This window comes from Rhodamnia argentea, chromosome 3, assembly GCF_020921035.1.
Source record: "Rhodamnia argentea isolate NSW1041297 chromosome 3, ASM2092103v1, whole genome shotgun sequence".
NCBI classification, from domain to species: Eukaryota; Viridiplantae; Streptophyta; class Magnoliopsida; order Myrtales; family Myrtaceae; genus Rhodamnia; species Rhodamnia argentea.
The window spans coordinates 9584012-9607088 of NC_063152.1; the positions used below are offsets into that span (position 1 = coordinate 9584012).

A 23077-nucleotide genomic window follows, 5' to 3' on the forward strand; every position below is an offset into this window, starting at 1 on the left:
ATCTTGAACTTCTTGTTGCCTCTTTATAGTAAAATCTCTTATTATACTTAACTGTGAGGTCAATCCACCAGTAAGCTTTTACCTTATTCATTTATCATCTCTTACCTTCTTTTTTTAATTCAATTTTCATAAAGTGGATAAAGTGAAAGTATATCAAAAATTTGTTTTTTTCTTGAACTTAAAATTAAAAAAATGATAAATTAGAAAAAGTGTCTTCAAGTATATATGAACTAATTTTTTCATTCAATCTATTCTCTCTAACCAAGAAATAAAATAGAATAAAGCAAAAATAGATATATGTTTTCTCTCCTAAATTAATTTGCATCTCCACAAATGTTTAAATTCCTTTCTTTTTTTTAACATGCATAAGGGTGTGCTCTTTTCTTGTTATCTCCCCATAGTATAAAGCAAATCAAAGGCTGTTTCCATGGCAAACTCTTTTGTTATCAAATTCCTTAAAAACCCATCTACGCTTTAAAGATAAATCACAATCACCCATTATCGAATGAAGTCAAAACCGCCATCCAAATGTAAAATGCAATTGAGACAATATGATTCCTTCAATCTCCAATATTTGAAAATTAAAATGTGAAACTTGTTATGATAGAATAATTTACGATTATTTTTTGTAAATTGACCAAATCGTCGTATACTTACGTATTTATTTGACACATTTCATTTGTTTTTATATTCTTTCATGCACAATATGTGTGCTCTTTCTCTCTCTACGCATTTTAACATCAAATCTTTGAAAAGATAGCCCATGGGATTAAATCTCATTAGCCTAGCTTCAAGAAAATACTTATCGCTAAGGCAAGTACTAATACATACCGGAATCAAACTCCTTCATACGACAATCTCTATAGCTTTCCTCTAAATAAAATGATTTAATTCACAATAGTTGAGATGATCGTGTACATCTATCTCTTCCAAAGAAATTACAGGTTTATAGATACCGCAAGCCAGGAGTCATTTTTATTTATGCAAGTAAAAATCAGAAAGTTATTACTAGAGGCGGGATCATATACTTTTTTTTTTCCTTTTTCTATTTGTCATAGTATTGTAATAAATAATCATAGGTTACTCAAATATGAATGGACAGCCTAAATCTAATAGTAATTAATCGAGGAAGGGATAGTAAACCACTCAAATTAAGGTTGGCAATTGATGTAAGAGTTGTTAAATTTAAAACAATAATAAGTTACGCAAATTGATAAGTTAGCTACTATGAAAAAACATGGAAACCATCAAATAAGCATTTATTTACTTTGAACACAATCGAATAAACTTAGATATGTCAAGCGAGTAAAAGTTAATTACCTTAAACTAGTCGATAACATGTCAAAAAAATTTGGCAACTCACTTAAATTAAGATCGGCAATTCAATAGAAAAAACTTAGCTTTAAGTTTTTTTTTTTTTTTTGAATAACCGAGGTGTCCGAGCCGACTTGCACGCATCTCAACTATTTTTCGGGAGAGACTAGCATAGCAACCCACCGCCATGGCCTCCCACTTAAGTCATCGGTGCTCGGTTGGGAAATCGAACATGGGACCAGTGCGCCTAACCACACAATCCCAAGTGTAACCTATTCAACTGAGCCACCCATAAGTGGGTAGCTTTAAGTTGTTTGTATCTATTGGAAATGAAAATTGGTAATTTGGAAATAATCATATGAAGGTTAAAAAGAAACAAGTTTGTTATGTAAAGTAATGGAACAGTAATCGTATCAAAGTTGTTTTTCTTTTTTTGGTCAAAATCGTATAAAAGTTGGTTAACTACTCAAATTAAGGTCATTAATTTGATATCGGAGTTAATAGTTTGATATAAGAGCCCATACCTCTAAATCGTTGTTAAATTAATTATGCAAATAAAACATTTGAAATTTGAAAAAAAATAAAATAATGTTTTTCGTCAGAACAATCAAATAAATACTGATAAGTTACTCAAATACAAATGGAAATCAATAAATAAATAAAAAAGAGTTAGTATATCTCTTAAATTAGGGAAGTTTGTAAGTTGTTGAAATCATGGTTTATAATTTGATGTAAGGGTTCATTACTTTAAAATATAATAAGCTATGGAATTTGTTTTTCCGGAATTAAAAGTAAATCTACGGAATTAAAAGTAAATAATTTGAAAATAAAAAGTTACAAATATATTGATAAGTCAATCCAATAAAATTTGGCAAGGAAAATTATCAAAAAAGTCCTAGATCTATTATAATTGTGCCAATTCTATCCCAAACTTTTTTTCTTTGTTGATTCGGTTCTAAATCTTTTATAATTATGCCAATTCGATCTATTCGGCCAATTTTAGCCGGACGCCACTGATGTGGACACCGGCCAGAGATGGCCGTCCAACGACATAATATTTTAATTTTTAATTTTAAAATTTTTTTTCTTTTTTCTTTTCCTTTTTTTCCAAGGTGAGGAAGATGGAAGTAAAAAAAGAAAAAATAATAAAATATTCAAAAATATTATTAAAGTATTATGTCGCATGAAAATCGGTGTCCACCTCAGCATCAGCTGCCAAATTGGCCGAATGAATTGAATTAACACAATTGTAAAACCTTTAGGACTAAATCGGTTAAAAAAAAAGTTTAGGACTAAATTAACATAATTATAATAAATTTAAGACTTTTTTTATAATCGTCCCAGATTTGGCGTGTTCAAATTATTTGGTAACTCAATTGGGTGTGGAATTAAAATTGGTAATTTGATATGAGGGTGGAGATATGTCCAAAAATGCAAAAGTATGTAAATAAGTTTCGGTAAGTTATTACAATAGTTGAAAATTCAGAAATAATCAAATAAAAGTTGGTAATTTAAACACAACCTTTTACCAGTAACCTTGTTCATGTATGACAGATAAATGCTACATCCATGATACCAACTCTCGTACGGCCATGAATATCTGAGTGAGATTATGGGATTCCTCCAGTTCAGTCCACACCCAGACGAGTGAGTGCTTGTGAACCAGGGTTATTCACTTAGGTAATCCAACCTTAACAAGCTGCTTCCTGAGACAGACAGACACTGTGACTTGAAGAAACAATATCAAGCTGAGCTAAAAGTTCCAGTTGAACAAAACAGAAAGGGAAATTTTATCTCGAACTTCTGCACCGGCCGTTGCATCCAATCACATCTCCTGTAAATGTTAAGCTAAAAGTCGGGTACAAAATGGAGGAAAAGACGCCACCAACGATGATGAAAAAAATCAGGATTTATGCACGTTTAGACAGACATCCTTGGGAAGGATACCTAAGAATGACCTTCGTGCTTGGAGAACACTTTGGGTGCGACAGAAGAATCCGGGCCACTTCAAGCAGCACCCATGGATCAACTGCCTGGGACGATTCGGAATTCGTACTGTTGATCACTATTTTGTCCAGCCAGAGTGCATTCTGGAGGAGAAACTTGAGCAGGGAAAGAATAGGTTCCCATGCCAGCGAATTGGCACCGCGATCGACAATCTCAACATGCTTGAGATGCATCAAACACTGGTACATCCTCCACTTCGCAGAATTCCAAAATTCTTCTCCATCAAAGTCGCGACGGCTTACACTCCCGCCATTGAACTCAGTCTGCAGATATAGAATGTCATGACTAAGGAGGAGATACACATCTGGAACTAGATGGGACCAATATTGAGCTTTGACAATATAAAATAGCATCTACTACACCGAGAGAAATATAAATCAGTTGAGAATCCAAAATGTCAATTAAAAGGACAGAGGTACTAAAATGATTTCGAATCACAACAAGAAAAGAAATGATAGGTTTATATGCAGCCTAAGGCTGAAATTCACAATCTGTATATGTTCAAGCAAATCTGGTGTTAAATTAACCGAGTGAACTGAGAGGGTTCTAGCAGTTGCGTACCACGGAACTGGATGTGCAACTCACTTGCAAGAATAATTTCTCCAAGTGTGGAGAACTTTCGAGTATTTTCGCTATAACAGGAACTCCTTCACGGTCTGCTGAGCCGAGTAATATCAGATGCCGACATTCTAAGGATGGAAGTAATACTTCTCTCGCCTCCATGAACGACAGCACCTAGGCACATAATTATGGTGGAAGAAGCAGAAACTGATCACTTTTACTTTCTTTCAGCATTAAAAAAGATCAAAGATAAGACAGGTTTGCAATTCGAACAACCTCTCACATGACAGACCAAACAAATGAGCAAACAAGGACTTCAGATTTTAGTCTTATGAAATGTAATGCTGGACCCATAAAGGCGACATCAGGTTAAGATGTGCAAAGTTCTATTACAAAAAGGAAAAAGGCCTGATCCAGCAAGAATTCCACAGAAGCACAAATGTTTCTTTGAAATAACAATTCATGAGCATGGTATAGTCAAGCACCAATAAACAATATCACAATTGATCTAAGCAAATGGCAGAATGTGCAATGTATGTCCAAAACTCGAACCAGAAATACAACAGAGGCTAAAAACATCGGCTCGCACCTGCAGGCACCAGCTCCCCATCACCAATTTCGTGACATGATGCAGCCTCTTGAGAAGCCCCTTGACAAGGTCACCATGAGCCTTAACCTTACCGAATACAGAACTTTCCATGTCGAAATTTAACTCAGCCTCAATCAAGGAAGATACTTCATCTAGAATGAATTCTCCCCCCTGAGAATTGCCCAATAGGCGCAACTTGAGAAGATGAGGAGCCGAAATTTTCAACATCGAACCTTGATCACGACGAAACTCGTGAGAATCAATCACCAACTCTCTAAAACTTTTTGATTCAACCATGATGTGCTTGACACCCCGGCAACTTTTCAATTCAAGGAACTCTAGAACAGGGCTGCCACTCAAAACTGTCACCATCCCATCATCATTCAACTCCGCATTTTCAATGCGCAATGTCTTCAGAGAACACCAATTCACAGTGTTGAACCCCAAAAAACAGCACTGGGACACCCGCAAACTTACCAGCGTAGTGCAGATGAACAAGATTCGTGGCAACACATAAGTGTGGTGGCGCCAGTCATGCAGGGTTACCGATAGCTCTTCGACACCATGCCCAATAGCAAATTGGAGCCACCTATCAAGACTTGACTGCATCAAGGCAAGACAAGGAGCATCAAAGTGGAATCTTTTCACCTTAATTGCGGTGCAGTGTGACAGCGCCGAGTCGACGAAAGCAATGAAGCTCTTGAATTTCCGGCTACTACCAGGGGGCAGAGAGAAACTCATATGCTGATTAGAGGTCCAAGTGGAACGCCATTGCTTGGACAAGACACTAGTTTTAATGGCGTCTTTTGTGGACAAGAAGGAAAAGATGTGAAAGATTATGGCGTCGGGCAACTGGCTGATGTAATCCACCGGGTTTCGGGTCTCATCTTGATTGGAAGGAGATATTCGCGCACGTTTCCGTTGGCAAGGTCGATCGAGAGAGAGTTCACTACCGGCCATGTATGGAGGAGTCTTCAAGATTTTTCCTTTGCCTGCTAACGATGATGAAGAGCACGGTTGGCAAGAAATGTCAGAAGAGGTATATATAAACTCTTATTAGCACAAAAGGAAAGCAAATAAACCCCAAAAAAACTTCTGGCTTTTCGTAAAAAGAAAAAACAATTGAAGAGTGAACCAAGAGAGCTTGTGAAGGATAGAGCTTGAAAACCCTAGAGGAAAGCTTGAGGCTACTTAGGGAACGGAGGCGGTTGAAGAGCGAGATGAAGAATAAAACAGCGACAGAGTGAAGAAGTCAACCGGAGTCTGAGAATTTGCAGAAAAAATGCAGAAGAGGAACAGGTGGGAGAGAGAGTGAAATTTGATTAGAGGAGTGGAGGCGGACTTATTTGATTAATGGGCAAAGCAGTGAGTGGAAGTTACAAAAGATGCACGCATTTGGCCCTTTCTGTTTAAACTTAAGCTTGCTGCCATTCTTTAAGCTTGATCTTCACAAACGCATATCTGATTCTGTTACCAAAAAAAACGAGATCTTTCGGTTCTTAAATCAATAGGTTACAAATGAAACAAAGAAATTCATATGTGCCACTGCCCATTATATAAATGTGCATCTGAGGTTATGAATAGCAAGATTGGCAAAAAGAAATTAACTTCCGGATACTAAAACAAAAATTCCCCAAAAATACCATGTGCCAATGGAGCATTTACCCTATCAATAAGCAGCACAGCTTGTAGTGGGTATATAAATGTGTAACATGTAAAGCCCAAGAAAAGGACAATTCCAGGGCAAGTACTAAAATTTGTTACGCTAATGCGCTTAAGCCCTAAAGCTTTCATTTCGTGCATTTAAGTCATAACACTTGCAATTGAATGCACTTGAGTCATTCCATTAACTACTCCAATTTTAGGTGGAAGGAAGATGCCACATGACTTTTCTAATTATTTTTTAATCCTATGTAGCTGTTAATTAAAAAGAAATGTCACATAGATTTTCTGTCCACTAAAACCTAAAAGAGTTAACGGAGCAAACAGAAGAGCTAAAGTGGATGACTATCCTAAATTTTAGGACTTAAGTGCACAAAATGAAAGTTTTAGGACTCGAGTGTTTTATCATAACAATTTTAAAACTCCCGCTGTATGTCCCCCGAAAACAATGTATAAAAAGGAATATAGTACAAGTGCATTTATGAACATATTTGTTAGAAGAAATATACATATCTGCACATATATACTAAGCAGATAACAAAACGAAATTCTAATTCCTACATCAATGGTTTCAAATAACAGGAACTTAAGTCGTACCCGAGTTCTCACTGCTATTCCCAGCAGAGTTAGATGGCAAAGCATTAGGTATGTTATTCTGAGGCGTTGGCGCCATTGTCAACATCTTCAAAGATATCCTCCTTAAATAATCGGACTAAAAGGGAAAGGAAGCAGAAATCACTAAATCACTTCATAACTGACCGACAGATTAAATAATCGAATTAGAAAGAAAATGAAGCAGATATCAATTTGAAAATATAACTTAAACCTTAAGTGCAATATCGCAGCACTGAGCAAACCTGATTTCACTGGCACAAAGCTAAATTCAGATATTTAAACAGTTCAGTTACTATATGAATGCACGCATCATAGATATTCTCACAGAACATGCGAATACAAGAAAGCTTCTCTAAAGTTTTTAAGCACAAGCTCCATTTTGTTTATCATTTTCTATCCACATAGAAACTCGATACAGAATAAGCAAGCACTAGCTACCAGGTGACTTCGTAAAAAGCAATCAAAGATAAGATAGAAGAGAATGAAGTGCACGTAGTGGACATTGACATCACATTATACCTGGCTTGTCGCAGCAGTGTAAATTTTTTCCTCAAACCTCACGGCAATTTTATTGAGTTCTTGAAGACCCTCTGGACCAGAAACAGGAAGATGTCTCTTCAAAGTATCCATTCTGCGTATCAAAAGAGATTTACACTTCAGCTGAAATTATTTCTGGCCAACAATTTTTTTCTCAACAATAAATTTCATTAAGAAGTAACAAGGGGTACCACCCCTGCAAAATGGATAAAACTAGAAGCTACCCATGCAAAATAATGCACAAAAGGCTGTTTGTAGCATTTCCAACAAACTAAATATATGAAATTGGACTTTCCCGCTACACCAAAAGTGAAGAGTGTACAAACAACTATCCTTAAAGTTATTCCACGAGGGTTCAACTCCTTGAAATGCCCATTTATTCCTCGTTCTCCAAATGAGCCAGAAAACAAGGAGAGGAATCATCTAAGCAATCCGTTTCTTTCTGACACACGAACTGAATGACCCTCTCAAAGCCCGCAATTCGTGTCATATTGTGCCTAAGGTCAACCAAATTACTCCTAAAATTGCAAAAACTGTAGCCCAAATCTTTCTGATCCAGCTACAATGTAAGAGCTGGTGATTCACGACCTCTTCTTCAGTCTTGCACAAAAAGCACCTATTGGTTGGTATTTTTCCTCTCCTCTAAAGATCATCCTAAGTAAGAATACATCCCCAAGCAGCTTGCCAAACAAGAAATGAAACCTTCAATGGAACCTAGACTTTCCAAATAGATTTCCACAGGAAGAGTGTCCTCTGTTGTAATTGCATCTGAGTAGAAGAGAGATTTTTTTTTTTTTTTTTTTGGGGGTTGGGGGGGGGTCGAAAGAGTAGAAGAGAGATTTTTTTTTTTTTTGGGTCAAAGAGTAGAAGAGAGATTGGAATAGTAGGATTTGACAGAAAAAGTTCCAGAGGAACAACAATTCCACCATAGCCTATCGTCCTCACATCTAACTTCGCTTGGTACAACAACTCAAACAATTTTGAGAAAGCTTCGAGCTTCTAATCTTGAGGCCTACATTAGATATTAATTTACCACACCGTTTCTCTCCGTTGTCAGTCTTCCAACAATCCGTTTCATATTGTGCCTAAGGTTAACCAAATTACTCCTAAAATTGCAAAAACTGTAGCCCAAATCTTTCTGATCCAGCTACAATGTAAGAGCTGGTGATTCACGACCTCTTCTTCAGTCTTGCACAAAAAGCACCTATTGGTTGGTATTTTTCCTCTCCTCTAAAGATCATCCTACGTAAGAATACATCCCCAAGCAGCTTGCCAAACAAGAAATGAAACCTTCAATGGAACCTAGACTTTCCAAATAGATTTCCACAGGAAGAGTGTCCTCTGTTGTAATTGCATCTGAGTAGAAGAGAGATTTTTTTTTTTTTTTGGGGTTTGGGGGGGGGTCGAAAGAGTAGAAGAGAGATTTTTTTTTTTTTGGTCGAAGAGTAGAAGAGAGATTGGAATAGTAGGATTTGACAGAAAAAGTTCCAGAGGAACAACAATTCCACCATAGCCTATCGTCCTCACATCTAACTTCGCTTGGTACAACAACTCAAACAATTTTGAGAAAGCTTCGAGCTTCTAATCTTGAGGCCTACATTAGATATTAATTTACCACACCGTTTCTCTCCGTTGTCAGTCTTCCAACAATCGGCCACCCTAGCTCTCTTGTTTCTTGCTAGTGCACACACATCCGGGAATGTCTTGGAAAGCAGTGTCTCCACACCACATGTCATCCCGCTACATAGTACAACTACCAATTCCCACTCTAATAGAAAGTCTGTTTTTGAAAGCATCCCATCCTTGCCCAACGTGCTTCCGAAACCCGACTCCATGTGCTCCTCAACTAGATTTTGTTATCCACTCTGTATCTTCCAAACAAAATTTTGCAACAAGTTCGCTCCTCCAAGGGCTTGTTTTTCTCCCCATTAAATTTCCACAACAATTGTCCAAGCAAAGCTTCATGCGCAAGAACCAACAAAATTTACCAATACTCCAATTAACTAAACGAAATCTCAGATTTTCATCCCAATCTCCCCAAAGAAACTTGTTTGTGTGCTCTCAAGTCTTTTTGCCACTGAAATAGGGATTGGCAACAAAGGAAGAAAGTAAACCAGAAGATTAGAAAGCGCATGCTTCATCTACATAAATCTACCTCCCTTGGACAAATAAGCCATTTTCCACCCACTTTCAATCTTTTTATCAATGGATTCCATGCCAGCTTTTGCTTGGTAAGTGGATCCCAACTGCAGCCCCAGGTACTTCATAGGTATGCTGGCAACCATACAACCAAGAATCCAAGACAGTTATTGCAAATTTACATTCTCTCCCACAGGAGTTATTTCACTTTTTTCCCAAATTCACTTTTCAGTGCCAAGACAGCCTCAAAACATGACAATATGCTTCTCAATTGTAAAATTGGTTCATTGTCCTCCAAGGACAGTATGGCGTCATCCACAAGTGAAAAGGATATATGGAATCTTCAATACAACATTGTCGACCGTGAAACCACTAATCTAACCATCGTCAGTAGCTTTAATCAGCAAGTTGCTCAACACTTCCATAACCAACACAAACAACAAAAGTGACAGAGGACTGCCTTAAAGCTCTAGAATACATGAAGTAACCTCTTGGACTGCCATTCACCGTAACTGAGAAAGTCAGTGAAGAAATGCATTTTGAAATCCATAGACACCATTGGTCACCAATAGCTATTTTCTTTACACACACATTAAGAACTCCCATGATATGTGATCATAAGCCTTCTCCATGTCCAATTTGCAAATTACTCCTGCTTTTCTTTCCTCTAGACAATCATCCACAGCCACATTGGCAGTAAGAATAGCATCCAATGTTTGACGAGCTTCCACAAAAGCATCTTGAAAAGGTCCCACAATGTGAAGTAGAACCTTTCCAAAAGACCAGCGAGAATTATGGCTAAAATCTTATAGACACTACCCACCAAGCTTATAGGCCAAGAACCCTTTACATTCATTGCACCAGGCTCCTCAAGAATGTACAATTGAGATTATCTACAAAACTTCCCCCCTGCTCAAACTCCTTTAGAAGGTCTTCGCTAACGATCTCCAATTCTCCAGCAAAATTTCAACATAAATCCATCAGGACCTAGTTCCATATCTCCAATTACACTCCAGACTGCCCTTCTAATCTCCCCCTCCTCGAAAGTCCTTTGCAGCATCTCAACTATTTTGGGCTCAAGAGAAGCCGCCATTTCCGGTCTCTAAAAACATCTCTCCCTGTATAAATCAGCACAGAATTCTAGATAACCACGCACTCATGGCATCAACATCTTCAACAACCATCCCAAAAACTTCCAACTCGCTGAGGAAGTTATATCTTCTATGAGCATTGGCCATCTAACTAAGGACTTTGTGTTTCTGCCACCCTCATCAAGCCAACTCTCCAGAGACATGTGTCTCCAGGAGGTTTTCTCCATTTGAATCAACAAAACAAGAGTTTTTCTCAAGTCCATTCTCCTAAAGCGCTTTTCCTCCATTAAATTCATCCAGATCTCGTTATCCTCAAGCTCTTCAACTTCTTGAATTGTCTCTTAATTTTGTTTCCCACATTTCCTACCTTCTCACGACTTCATGTTTCAGAATATATTTCAGCCCCTTAGGCTTCAAAGCAAAAGTGAAGCTGGCGTACCCCCTGAAAACACTATTCTTCCAGTAATTAATAACTACCTCCTCGAACTTTCTATTTTGCGCCAAATATTCTCAAACCGGAAAGGAGTGGTGGGGCCCCATTCAACACCTATCTCGTCTAACACAATTGTATGGTGGCCTGAGGTCACTCGAGGTAACAACTGTTGAATCAAATCCGGGTGATATCCTCCCATGTTGTTGAAAGTAAGAACTGATCAATGCATGAAAAGGATACCTCTCGCCATTCCCGGACCGAGTATATTCCCTACCTACCAAAGACAGCCAATCAGGCAAAAGGTGTCTAAGATCTGCTGAAATTCCCTCATGCAAGCTATGTCAGTACCAATTCCAATCTGTTCACATGGAAACAATACCAGGGTGAAGTCTCCCCCAATCACCGAAGGCGCTCCCCATTTACTTCTACTATCAGAGAGCTAATCCCCGAAAGAACTCCTAGAGCTACCCTCTCCAGGACCATACACCCCTGTAAACGCCCACTCTTCCCCATTCTATGCACCACAAAACAGGCACGAGACGCTAAATTGGCCCACTAAGCAATCTTCTAAGTTGACTGACTTCTCATTCCACATCACTACAATGCCATCACATGTTAGCAATGCGGGTAATCCTTCCAACTACAGCATCTAATTTGCCATATGCCTGTTTTACCAGGTTCTACAACTGTATGGTAATTCATCCACCATTTCAAGTCCTCAATAGAGAGTTATATTGACAATCTCCTCCGTCTGGCATCAATCTTAACAAGCACTCCTTTTCGGGCTCTAATACAAGCTCAAAGATTCTCTTTCCACAAAAACCCCTTTACCTTGTTGGTCTCTCACGACAAAACTAGCCTCAACAATTGCATGCAGCAAAGAAGATAAGAGGAGATGTCTTCAATGTATCAGAGAAAGCAAACGGCAATATAAAAGAAGAGGAAAAGAGCCATGGTGCCAATGGGGCCCTCGTCAATGGCTCGCTGGATTTCATGGTGGTCAAAGGAGGTTAGGGAAGTCGCTGGAGCTGGAAAACAGAGGGGTCAAGAGCTGGAAGAGGGTCAGGAGTTGAGACTGGGCAAAAAAGGGATGAAAGGTTGGAAGAAAAGGTTTTCCAGAGATGGTCACACAATCCAGTGTATAAAAGAGCGGAAATTACATAATCTTATTATATTCATATAATCCAATGGATAACAGACAACAAATCCAGTCGAAGTTGCATATTGTTCAACAGATTATGAATAACTTTCTTCTAGATAATAAAGCAAACTGAGAAATAATTCAAAAGAACACATATAAGAATTCAAAAACCTATAAAATTGTGGCAACACACATGCATTAATAGCAGCTCCTCCTATTACAAGTGGTACGGGTGGGAGTTCAAGCGTTGCACCTCAAGGTAGGTGAAGAAAAGTTTCCTGTGGAAAACCTTTGGGCCTTCAACCCCTACAACGACTATTTGACGCTATTGAATGGGAAAGGAGAAAGACAAATTCAAGATTAGTAAAAAATAACACAAACTACAAGCAATAAGACAACTAAATATCCTTGGGCGTCACGAGCGTAACAAGCAATCATCTGATAACTGTTTTCCTGCCAGAAAGCCACATGGCCTTACCTCTGCAATTATGTTCGTCTACATACTACGGTAAACCTTCCTGGTTGTAAACAAAAATAGAAGATAATCCATTTCAATTAAGAAAGATATACAACCATTTTCTAATGCTATATAATCACCAGTGTAACAACAGCTACCAGCTTACATACCTACTAAATCCCATATTGAGACTTAACTAAGACAACTATCCAAAGAGAAAAACATCACAGCAAAAGCTACCTCGGAATTCATGTCGTGCCTCAACCTAATAACATGACCATATTGTGAAGCCATTACTTCTCTAACATGCTAAACCCATCGAAATCATTCCTAAGCAACAATCCACCATAAACCCCACATTTCTACCTACGAAAACGATAGAAACCCAAGCAAAGGAAGGAGCACTCACATCTTGTTGACAATCCTCCCCCGTGATTCGGGCGGCAACTGAGCCCTCCAATCACTCGCATAAAGCGCAGCTCCAGTGCCCCCGCCTCCTCCGCCACCCGGCAGCGGCAGCGGCCTCCAGTTAGCGCTACCCATCACACCCACTTTCTCAAAAGCCTCAAAACAACCAACAACCGCTACGGTACTGAACACAAGCAACAAAGAACAATCAGCACACACCCACCCCAATACGATCAACGCTGATTCAAGAACCCAAACCCACAAATCCTCCGACGTTCCCACAAAAGCCCTCGAAACCCCAAAGAACAGTCGACGGATCGCCAAAGAAGAGCGTTGATATCAAGTTGGGAGGAGACGGAAGAACTTCTGGCCGAAATGTGATGTGGGGAGAGAGAGAGACAGACAGAGACGCAAGTTCAGATGATTGGGCAAGAGAACCATAAAGTGGGTCTCTTTCCAAATTTCCATAATTTTTGCCTGGAGAGGATTCCATTTGGACTTTCCTTAATATTAAGAGCTGACAAAGCAAAGCAAAGCAAAATAAGAAGAAGAAGATTCGCCGTCATTGAATACCTTTAGCTCGTATAAACTAAGCATTATTCCCCTGCACAAATCTCCATTTCAGGCCGCAACTAATCCACTTTGCCCTTGAAAAACGACACCTTGAATTCCATGACGACGCCCACCGTGGCGGATTTCCCAATCAACACTCGGCGGTGAGGCAATGAAACAGGGGACGATGCCTTGACGCCGTGGTGGTCCCCCACTCTTCTTCTTCCTTTTTTTTTTTTTTTTTCGGAAAACGATGCAAATAATGTCGACTGTGGGTCCGATGCATAATTTCATCTCTAAAATTTTATTTTGCTAAATATAATCTTTAAATTTAGATTAATGAGTAGTACCGTCCTCGAACTTTGAGAAAATTTCAAAAAGAGGACCGAAATCCTTTCATTTTCTCAAATAGGAGTTCCAAGTGAACTTTATTTCAAATAAAAGCCTGAAGTGTCTTCATTTTCTCAAATAAGTATATGAAGTGAATATTATTTCAAATAAAGGTCCGAAGTGGACATAAAATTTCAAAAAAATGGCCTAATTTCAAAGATATTTTCGTCTTTTTACTTAATTGATTTTTTTATTAGATTTTTTATCTGTTTTCTAAAAAATTAACAAAAAAATAAAAAAACATCGTACACAAGCGAGAGGGGCCCACCGCCCGAGGGGGGTAGAAGGCCGGCGACCTCACCAGCCTTCGCTAGCCTCGTTGACCACCCACCGGCGGTGGGCCGACGGCACACAGGCGGGAAGACCCCTTCCACCCGTGTGGCACATTTTTTTTACTTTTAAAAAACAAAAAAAGGAAAAAAATAAATAAATAATGCATAAAAAATTAAAATGAGAAATGGCGAAAATGTCCTTTAGGCTAGGCCTTTTTTTTTTTAAATACTATGGTCACTTCGGGCCCTTTTTTGAAACATTATGGCTACTTCATGCCCGTATTTGAAATATACTATGCAACTTTGGGCCATTATTTGAAACATAGTTCACTTAAGACTCTTATTTGAGAAAATGAGAAGACTTCGAGCACCTTTTTTAACTTTTCCCTCTAACTTTTAATATATTCAACGCTATATCTGATTTTTTTTGTAAATGTTAAATATATTCTCTAAATTATATAAAAATATTTAATATTGCTTCTGAACTTGAATTAATGAAAAAATAACGTTAGATATTTTCATATAATTTAGGGACTAGATTGAACGTTTAGGAACTTCATTAAACAAACTAAAAGTTCGGAGACGATATTACACATCGAGCTAAAGTTTAAGGATCTTATTGAATAAATTACAAGTCCGCGGGCAATAATATTGAAAATTGGGCTGAAATTCATGAGTCATTTCTGCAATTATTCGTTTTTATTTTGGGCCTTGCGTCCACCGTGTCCAAAACCAAGTGATAAAGAAACAAGATAAGCCCGCAAATCACTTGAGGGTCTCATCCAAGGGGAGGTTCATTTCATGAGTATCAAAGCCCAGTGGGCCTTTTCAAACATGCACAGACTCCAATGAAGGCATTTGACTTGTTCCAAAAAAAATGAAGACATAGAACTTTGATTAATGAAACCCTAATTTTTTTTTTTTTGGGGTCTAAGAAACCCTAGTTTGACTTGGACTGCTTGCTCTTATTGAATTTTAGCTATGGATTGGCTTTGGTAAAGGACTGCAGGAGTTTCCTTACCGATGTTTACTTAGGCAAATGCAATCCTTGCTTATCTAAATGGGGGAAAAACTATGAGGGCACGTTTGATGGGTGGGATCGGATAAATTGGCATAATTTGAATTTGAACAAGAACTCGGATGAGTCGTTGGGACTAGGGACAAGATAATTTCACCCGACCTGATAGGATAGCAGAATTGACGAAAATGAGGAAAAAGAAACAAAGAATTCTCTTTCTCCATTTGCCCCCATGGTTGTGACCATCCCTGGTCACCCTTTGCCGCGATCTTAGCGGTTGTCGTCGCGGGGGCAACCACCCCGCAGAAGCGGTCGCCTTTAACTGCTGGTCAACTAAGGGGGTTCCCTCTTCTTCTTCTTCTTCTTCTTCTTTCCAGGTTATTTCACCTCCACCAAGGAAACCTTCCGGGTACTAAAACTCAATTCTGAAGACCTCAAACAAGTCCAAGATGCAAATGATCACATACAACGTCCATCCTCCATCATAATGTTCAAGCTTTTGTAGCTGAACTGCTAAGACAATAACAAAGACACGCGGAAGCTGCAGCTAACATTACCGGGCGCTGAACAGCATCGAAATCGCGTAGAACATCCACAAAATAAAACAAGATACAATATTCCCATGTGGCCCTCGGGCTTTGTCTGCGCCTCCCGGAAACTCACTAGGACTCTTGCTGCTCTAAACAGTACTGTGCTGCACTTACCGACGCAACGCGAAACAAGAACGTTAGGTTTAGGACCTCCCGGTACCCGCAGAAGGATCATACGGCATCACCAAACTACCCGACTTTGTTCTCCTCACATCTTCTGCTGGGCCAGAAACAGGAATGTGTTGCCCCATAGCCACTGATCTACGGATGAAATGACACTCAAATTGCAGTTACGTGCGATGTATCCAAGCATAATTACTCGTTATATGTAAGTTAGAAGAGTTGTCATTCTTATCCATAAGTCGAAGGTGCGAGTCTTCTCTTCCAAGTTTCGATATTTATCAATCTTATTGGCAACCATCACGTTTTTGAAAACGATAACGACTATGTAAGGTGGATTTAATTGCTTTTAAATCGTTCCGTCTTGGGTTCCAAGAAATCTACGATGGAGCAACTTTTGTGCATCTTTCTTCTTCAAGTTTATCATTGCACTTCAGAAGTTCAGATGATAGCTTTTGAGCATCCCCTTCAGCTGATTGCAGTGCTCTGATAGCCTTCCACGGTCAATCCTTGGCATTCTTCACCACACACAGATATAGTCATATGGATTTGAGATTTTCCCTTTTCTTAGACAGAACATTCTATCATGTAGTTACAGAAAAGAAACCGCATCAGTCACTTATGTACCATTACCGGATTGAAAGTAGTACTCTGGTTTTCAATGCGTGCATTCATTGCGGTCGAAAGGGAACCAAATAAGGCTATGCTATACGGAAATCAGCTTTACATAGCATGCTTTCTCCAAGTAAGATGATGTGACCAAAGGTTCTATCACCACAAAAGATAAGAAGGATGAAATGTCAGAATGAATTGGTTAATTTACAAAAGGTGCAGGCATTGAAATAGGTCATGCCCCTTTCAATGTTACTCAACAAAGTGAAGAACACAGCAAGCCACTTTTATTGCAGCAGATACCAATATGAATTGTCCCACCTCCCAAATCAAGAATGATATCTATCCCCCCAAATTATGAACAACCCATCCTAGAAGAAAGTATCTAGTGTGCCACTTACATTAATGCATATCAAAAAATAAGGAAATCATATTCACACTGGCAACTACTTATCACCGTTTCACAAATAGTCCTTGCGTTAAAGATGAGAAGTCAAAATCATGCCCGGATGGAGTCGGGGTGATGGATGGTCTTGGCCGCGTCATGGGCTGAGGAAAAATTGTTCCCGTAGCGCCATTTATTGGAGCTCCTGGCCCACCAATGTAGGATCTAATTGAACAAGAAAAATACTGATGTTCACCTTTAAAAGTTGATCTTAATGTGAAAATGGCACTAGGAAACCGTTTTGTGCAAAGTACTAACTGATCACAACTATATTGTCTAGACAGATATCCGGAAGAAACCAGTTGAAAAGATATAAAAGAGAAAATGATCACATGGGGTTAAGTTCGTGTCTATCTACCTCTGAGGTGGATAAGCAACTGAACCCGCATGCCTTGCCTGCTGGCCATTTGCCATCTGGTACAAGAAATAATAATGAGGTAAGTACTCTTCCTCTCATAAAGAAGGTTAAAAATCAAAGTGAATCCCGCAAAACTCGCAAGGAAAACTGCAAATAGTCTAAACCTGCATATGTTTCTGTGTTTCGGCTAACGACATCAGGACAGGAGATTGATTAATGATTCCCCTATAATGCTGAGACGATGTTGGCGCAACATTCAAGCTGGGCTGAGGTATGTCCACAATATGGTATTGGACTCCATTACGGAGGAAGGACTGTTGCTGAGGTAGGACTGGAAGTAGTTGTTGTTGTTGGATAGAAAATGGAGATACTTGCTTGGACTACACAAAATCAAGAACACTAAGAAACAGAGACTAACATGATTCCCATTGAAAGCATAACAGTATCAAGAAATGACTCAAACAAATGAACGGACCTAAGCAGCTCGAGAAAAAGAGTTCAAATAAATGATGGGTATTCATCCATAAATTTTCATTTTCCCATATGGGAATGCTGGTGGTTACCTTCTCTGAAAGATATGGAGTCGCTACTCGGGAGTATACTTGTTGATTTTGAATCCCAGATTTTGACAACATATAGCTTTCTGCTGCTACTGCTGAACTAGCATCCACAGGTACTGATTTTGCTGGTGCTGCTGCAAATTAAAAGGATACAAAGGAATAACTGAGGGAAAACGTACATTATAGGACATCATTACTCGAAAAAGTTGGGGGCACGTACGTTGAGCTTCTGCTAAAGAATTGCCATTGGCAGAGTCCAAATGGGAGCCATTTGGTTTACTATCGTCCATGCAGAGCAAATTGAAAAGCTCAGTAGCATAATCAACTTTGGCTGGTGTGGCAACTGGGGGAAGATTTGCTGGCTCTTTTGTAGACTCAGCCTTGGGGACTTCTGATTTAGGTTTCCCCGCCCCCTTTCTAATAGACTCAGCCTCAGAAACTTCCGGTATAGGTTTCTCCACCTTCTCGTGTGGCTTTGTTTCTGCAACTACCTATTCACAGCCCCGCTTACATTAATTTGACGATTGCTATGTCAAAATGAGATATACATTTGCTAATATTGCTTTCTTTGTATTGATATTACTAAAAAATTCGAGTATAGAGTACTCCATGCAGCTCAAGTATCACGACAATCAAAACATTTTCAGCAATTTTGAAAGAGATGATTCTCTGACAATAATAACAAGTGAAAGGGTACTCGCATTCTTGAGTCTTCTTTCTCTGTAAACTTATGGTTGATATTTCCACAGGATAGTCAAATTTTGATATGACAAAAGGAGGGCAAAGAGCAAATAGGATTCGCTCACACTACCAATGAAAAATCTCAAGCCCCAAAAACACGATGCTTTAGCTAATTTAAAACCATTTCATTATACAAAATAAGGATCTTTGTTTTCAGGTAAATATATGGGATTGATCAAATTTTAAAATAATACTTTCCTTCTCACAGGATCAGCCCTGCATCATGTCTTGGGCATACCAGTTTAATCGAGAGAAGCACATCTCAAAGGAAGATGGAACAAAACCAAGTGTCAAAGTGGAGTTTACCTGTTGTGCTACTTTAGCAGGTGCAAAAGTGCTATTCTCTGAGGCAGTTGCCCTAGCATCTCCATTGGATGAATGAGTATTTTTCTTCTCAGCTGGAGGGTGCTCTATCCTATTTGAATAGCCATTGCGGTGACCATTATGAGGTGATGATTTATAGACAGGTGTTCTAGCTCCAGTCGTACTTTGTGGTGATCTCATTTTTTCATCTCGAGAAACCCATCTTTTCTCAACATACCTGGACCAAAGGGGTCACCAAAGTGAGAAGCCATTTACAGAGATGAAACAAACCCTAAAAAATGAGGCAAAATCTGAGCTATCTGGTACCCATGAACTCTATGAAGGCATACTTTGCACGAATGAAGTTTTCGATTCCAACTCTGCCATAGTTCGGGGGCAACTCTGCTTCCCAATAGCCATTCGCTTTCTCATTCCCCATAGCTAATAAAGAGAAAATAACACCCGATTAACATTACATTATTATAACATGGCAAGTGGTAGCACAAAATGAGTGAAACCATCAGGGGAGCTTACACTGAATAAAAGCAACCTGCTCAGGGAGCCACGTGTCTAAAGTAGCAGATCTCACCTGGATCAGAGTAAGTTAAAATTGTGAGGCCTATATTTTGGCAAGAACACATGCACTTGATGAACATAGTAAGACTGTAGCGAATTGGTATGACCAACAAAATGCAAGAAGAAGACTATGTACTTTTGATATGTGTACTCCGAGGCTCCTATGTACTCCAGAACATTGCAGGCATATAAATATTCCCAGATTTACGCTGGCCCATCTTGGGGCTCTGCATATCAAACAAGTCAGATTCGTTGTTTAGCTAGAAATAACCAAAATGATGGCAGATGTCACATGAAAAAACAAGTTAGTGCTCTTAGATCAGAGATAAATATTATCTCCCTTCTAACATTTATTGACGACCACTATGACACAACTTCATTACAACCATCATAGAGGACACGTACTTGCTTCTGCAGTCAGCACATTCCCTGTTCTCAGGTAATTTAAGCAGAGCCTCCAATATCTGTAATGAGATAAAGCAAAGTCCTCCCTAAGTAAATGGAAAGCTACAAATAATACAAGTCAAGCAAAATTTCTGAAGGGGTCTGGCCAGGGAGAAAAATAGAAGAAGTTCTGAAAGGGGAAAGAGCAGCACTGATGAGCAACATAAGACCATGTGGCAAGTAACACTGATAAGCAACATAAGACCATGTAGCGCGCCGAGAGAGAGAGAGAGAGAGAGAGAGAGAGAGAGAGAGAGAAATTTGTCATCACACATACAATCAGGTAATCTAGGGCTCCTGTATACAATTTTACCACTATAATTTCATAAAAGGGGCTTTAACTCTTCAAGAAATTCCAATCAGTTTCCGGTTAACAGCGCACTCCAGCATCAATTACTCAAATATACAAGAAAGTGGAGTAGAAGAAACCAATTATATCGTTCTTGGTGTCTAATGATAAACAGTTTAGTCAATTACCTTATCCGTAAAATATAGTCACAGATCGATTATTCAAAGTACATTAGTGCTGTCGACTTTTATGAGTATAAAAAGAGGGGGATGCTAGAATTCAGACCTTATATCAAACTAACTAGTTGAACAAGAACAAACTTCATAGACTAATCTTATAGGCAGTTCAACCAATTAGGATTGAAGGATGTCAAAGTTCTTCACAGGTTGGTCTGAACAAAGCAGAAGGTCAAATAAAATAGACAGCTGCGTATGGCATTAGAATACATCATCCAAATATCCATAATTGACTTGTTAATGAAGCACAACTCAAACTGCGGGCCTATGCCAAAGAAAAGTAATGACCATCGAATCACCAAATGTCATCAACTGCTTGGGACAGCTATTTTTATATAGCCTTGATGGATACAAATTTCACAAACTCAGCACAAGAAGCTCCATTAAACAACAAGACACAGAACTACCCCACTCAAAAGACAACTCGTTCAAGCAAAGAAACTCAACATAAAACCCAAAAAAAAAAAACAAAACAGACGTGTTTCATTTCAGTGGTTCACCTTTTGGTCAAAGAACAACAACTCTGCGAACACATAAACTATGCAATCATGAATTGCAATCATGGTCAAAAGTTTTGAAGAACCGGATTAACTGAGAAAATATTGAAGCAAATCTCTGCTTTAAGCAGCACCAATGCCTCGTTAGAGTCAACAACCAACCCATGAACCAGGTGAAAACCAAGCTATAACGCAACAGTTTCGGATTGGACCAAAAAGCTAAATCATATCAAGCATGGAATGGCATCCCAAATGAGCAAAAAAGCAAGGTAGTACATGAATTCCTAAAGATTCATCAGCAGAAAACACAAATCAAAACTCAAAACGTCGCAATCATTCAATCCTGAAAACTCAGCTCAACCTCCATTACATGCTGGACCACAAGAAACCATGGAGAAAGATGAGAAAGAATCAAACCAGCCCAAAAGCAAGAAACTTCGAAAGAGCCAAAAGGTCATGGAAGAAAGCTGACAAAAGTTCAAAGGACCGACCTTTCTGTGCTTTTCATTAAGCTCCTTGGAAACGCTGGCCTTTCCGTTCATGCCTGCGACCAAAACTTCCACTTTCTCTGCAGAAACTCGTTCCCTGTTCGTTTTAGAGAATCTCAGAGAGAGAGAGATAGAGAAAGATGGCAAAGTGGGGTTCTTTTCTTTTCCTCTGTCTTTGTTTGACTTCTACTTATTTCTCTCTCTCTCTCTCTCTCTCTCTCTCTCTCTCTCTCTCTCTTTGCGTGGTGGTTCCAAGCTTTTTCTTGAATGGCGGAGGTGTCAAGATTCTTCTTCTCCTGAGAAAAATACAACTTGGGCTTCACAACACACGCGTTGATGTGACAGCATTGGCCATTGCCGTCATCTCGTGGAGGCCGAAAAGGAATGGAAAGAGACGAGGAAAATGGTTGACTCGTGCTTTATTCCCTCCTAGTGGGAAAGCATCACGCCTCGCGCCTATCTTTGGACGGCGGCCATATCCTTTTTCCTTTCGGGTGTCGTCATATTCATTACTTTTCTCGGTCAAATTACATTCGATGTGAAGTTTGCGGGACCTGATCGACCGGGCTAAAAGCAACCAACGCCACGCCAAAAGCCCAAAGAACAAATTGGCACAAGGCTCCGAGCCCAACAGAAAGCACAGGTCCATGAAGGCCCTTAAGCTCGTCAAGGGCGCTGCCAACGCCGGTGGACGGCGGCAGGTGACAGTGCCGAACACGGTCGTTGACCGATGGAAAAATGACATTCACAAGAACAAACCAGCAATGAGCGTGGCCAGCGACTATCATGTGTTTGCCGATGTTATATCGTTTAGGAGATCACACCTCGGTGCTTTGCTTGTAGAGCAATATTGAAATTTCAAATCGTGAAATTGGGACGAATGTGGTGATACTACCATGCCCAAAGATCCGTAATATCACCTTCACATATACTTTATCCAGAGGACAACCTTATGAAGTCTTCTTTTCCTTTAAAATATTGACGAATTCGGGTCTACGGGCGAGGCTGGATAATAAGAGCCCCGTCGTGCCCCCCCACCTCTTGCGGGGCATTTTCCATTAGGAAAATTCGCTTTGTTCAAGGCAGTTCTCCGTGGGCATGCCTAGAGGTGGCCAAATGGACCCATGGGCCCAGAATCGGCCCGTTGATCGGCCCGGAACCGGAACCGGCTCTCAAGGGCCGGTTCCGGGCAAGTTCCGACCCGATTTTTTTTTTTAAAAAAAAGGAAGGAGGCCGGGTGAAAAGAGCAATTGGGTCTTGGAACCGGAATCATGAGTTTCACCTTTTTTAAGAACCAAAACCGCCGGTTCTCGAACCGGAATCGGCGGTTCCGTGAAACCGGCCACCTCTAGGCATGCCCATCAAACTAAACTACATATTAACATCTAAATGAACTCTTTTTAACGACTCACGCTATTTCTATTCTTTTATTGGTTTTCGACACCTCTTTTATATTGAATAGACTATATTCTCCTTTACCGGCCACATTTTTTATTTAATGTTATTTCTTACCCTTTCTTTCTTTCTTTTTTTATTTGTTTCAATTTTACTAGGGACAAAACTACACATGTTCTCTTAAACAGCACTTAATAAGTTTAAATGTGAGGCGCACTATTGAAAGGAAGAAACAAG

At 39.4% G+C, this 23077-nt stretch overlaps 2 protein-coding genes across 3 annotated transcripts; both read right to left on the reverse strand.

The window, feature by feature from the left end:
• Positions 1 to 3046: 3046 nt before the first annotated feature.
• LOC115750421 (putative F-box/LRR-repeat protein At3g18150) lies at positions 3047 to 13404 on the reverse strand. Its single transcript, XM_030687763.2, is given in 7 exon segments — positions 3047 to 3274; positions 3276 to 3584; positions 3883 to 4056; positions 4472 to 5463; positions 6731 to 6845; positions 7268 to 7379; positions 12956 to 13404. Coding segments are annotated over 7 exon segments (1893 nt in total). The 5' UTR covers positions 13090 to 13404; the 3' UTR covers positions 3047 to 3217.
• A 3524-nt stretch (positions 13405 to 16928) lies between these two features.
• Positions 16929 to 21656, reverse strand: LOC115750423 (ADP-ribosylation factor GTPase-activating protein AGD5-like). Of its 2 annotated transcripts, XM_030687777.2 has the most exons (11): positions 21449 to 21656; positions 19897 to 19955; positions 19628 to 19718; positions 19450 to 19504; positions 19266 to 19356; positions 18919 to 19153; positions 18092 to 18362; positions 17875 to 18005; positions 17476 to 17691; positions 17312 to 17367; positions 16929 to 17118 (listed from the first exon to the last, which is right to left on the reverse strand). In XM_030687777.2, exons 1-11 carry the CDS (start codon positions 21497 to 21499, stop codon positions 16962 to 16964), a joined length of 1413 nt encoding a protein of 470 aa, XP_030543637.1. In that variant the 5' UTR covers positions 21500 to 21656; the 3' UTR covers positions 16929 to 16961. The 2 variants fall into 2 exon arrangements, with proteins under 2 accessions (XP_030543637.1, XP_048132448.1); XM_048276491.1 differs by lacking the exons at positions 19897 to 19955; positions 21449 to 21656 and having other exon boundaries at positions 19450 to 19534.
• Between the last annotated feature and the right edge of the window lie 1421 nt (positions 21657 to 23077).

Coding starts and splice junctions, on each gene's coding strand:
- LOC115750423 (XM_030687777.2), bottom strand. CDS start 21,499: ATGAACGGAAAGGCCAGCGTTTCCAAGGAGCTTAATGAAAAGCACAGA. Junction 19,956..21,448: donor TTAATGAAAAGCACAGAAAG/GTCGGTCCTTTG, acceptor ATCTCATTACAG/ATATTGGAGGCTCTGCTTAA. Junction 19,505..19,627: donor TCGGAGTACACATATCAAAA/GTACATAGTCTT, acceptor ACTCTGATCCAG/GTGAGATCTGCTACTTTAGA.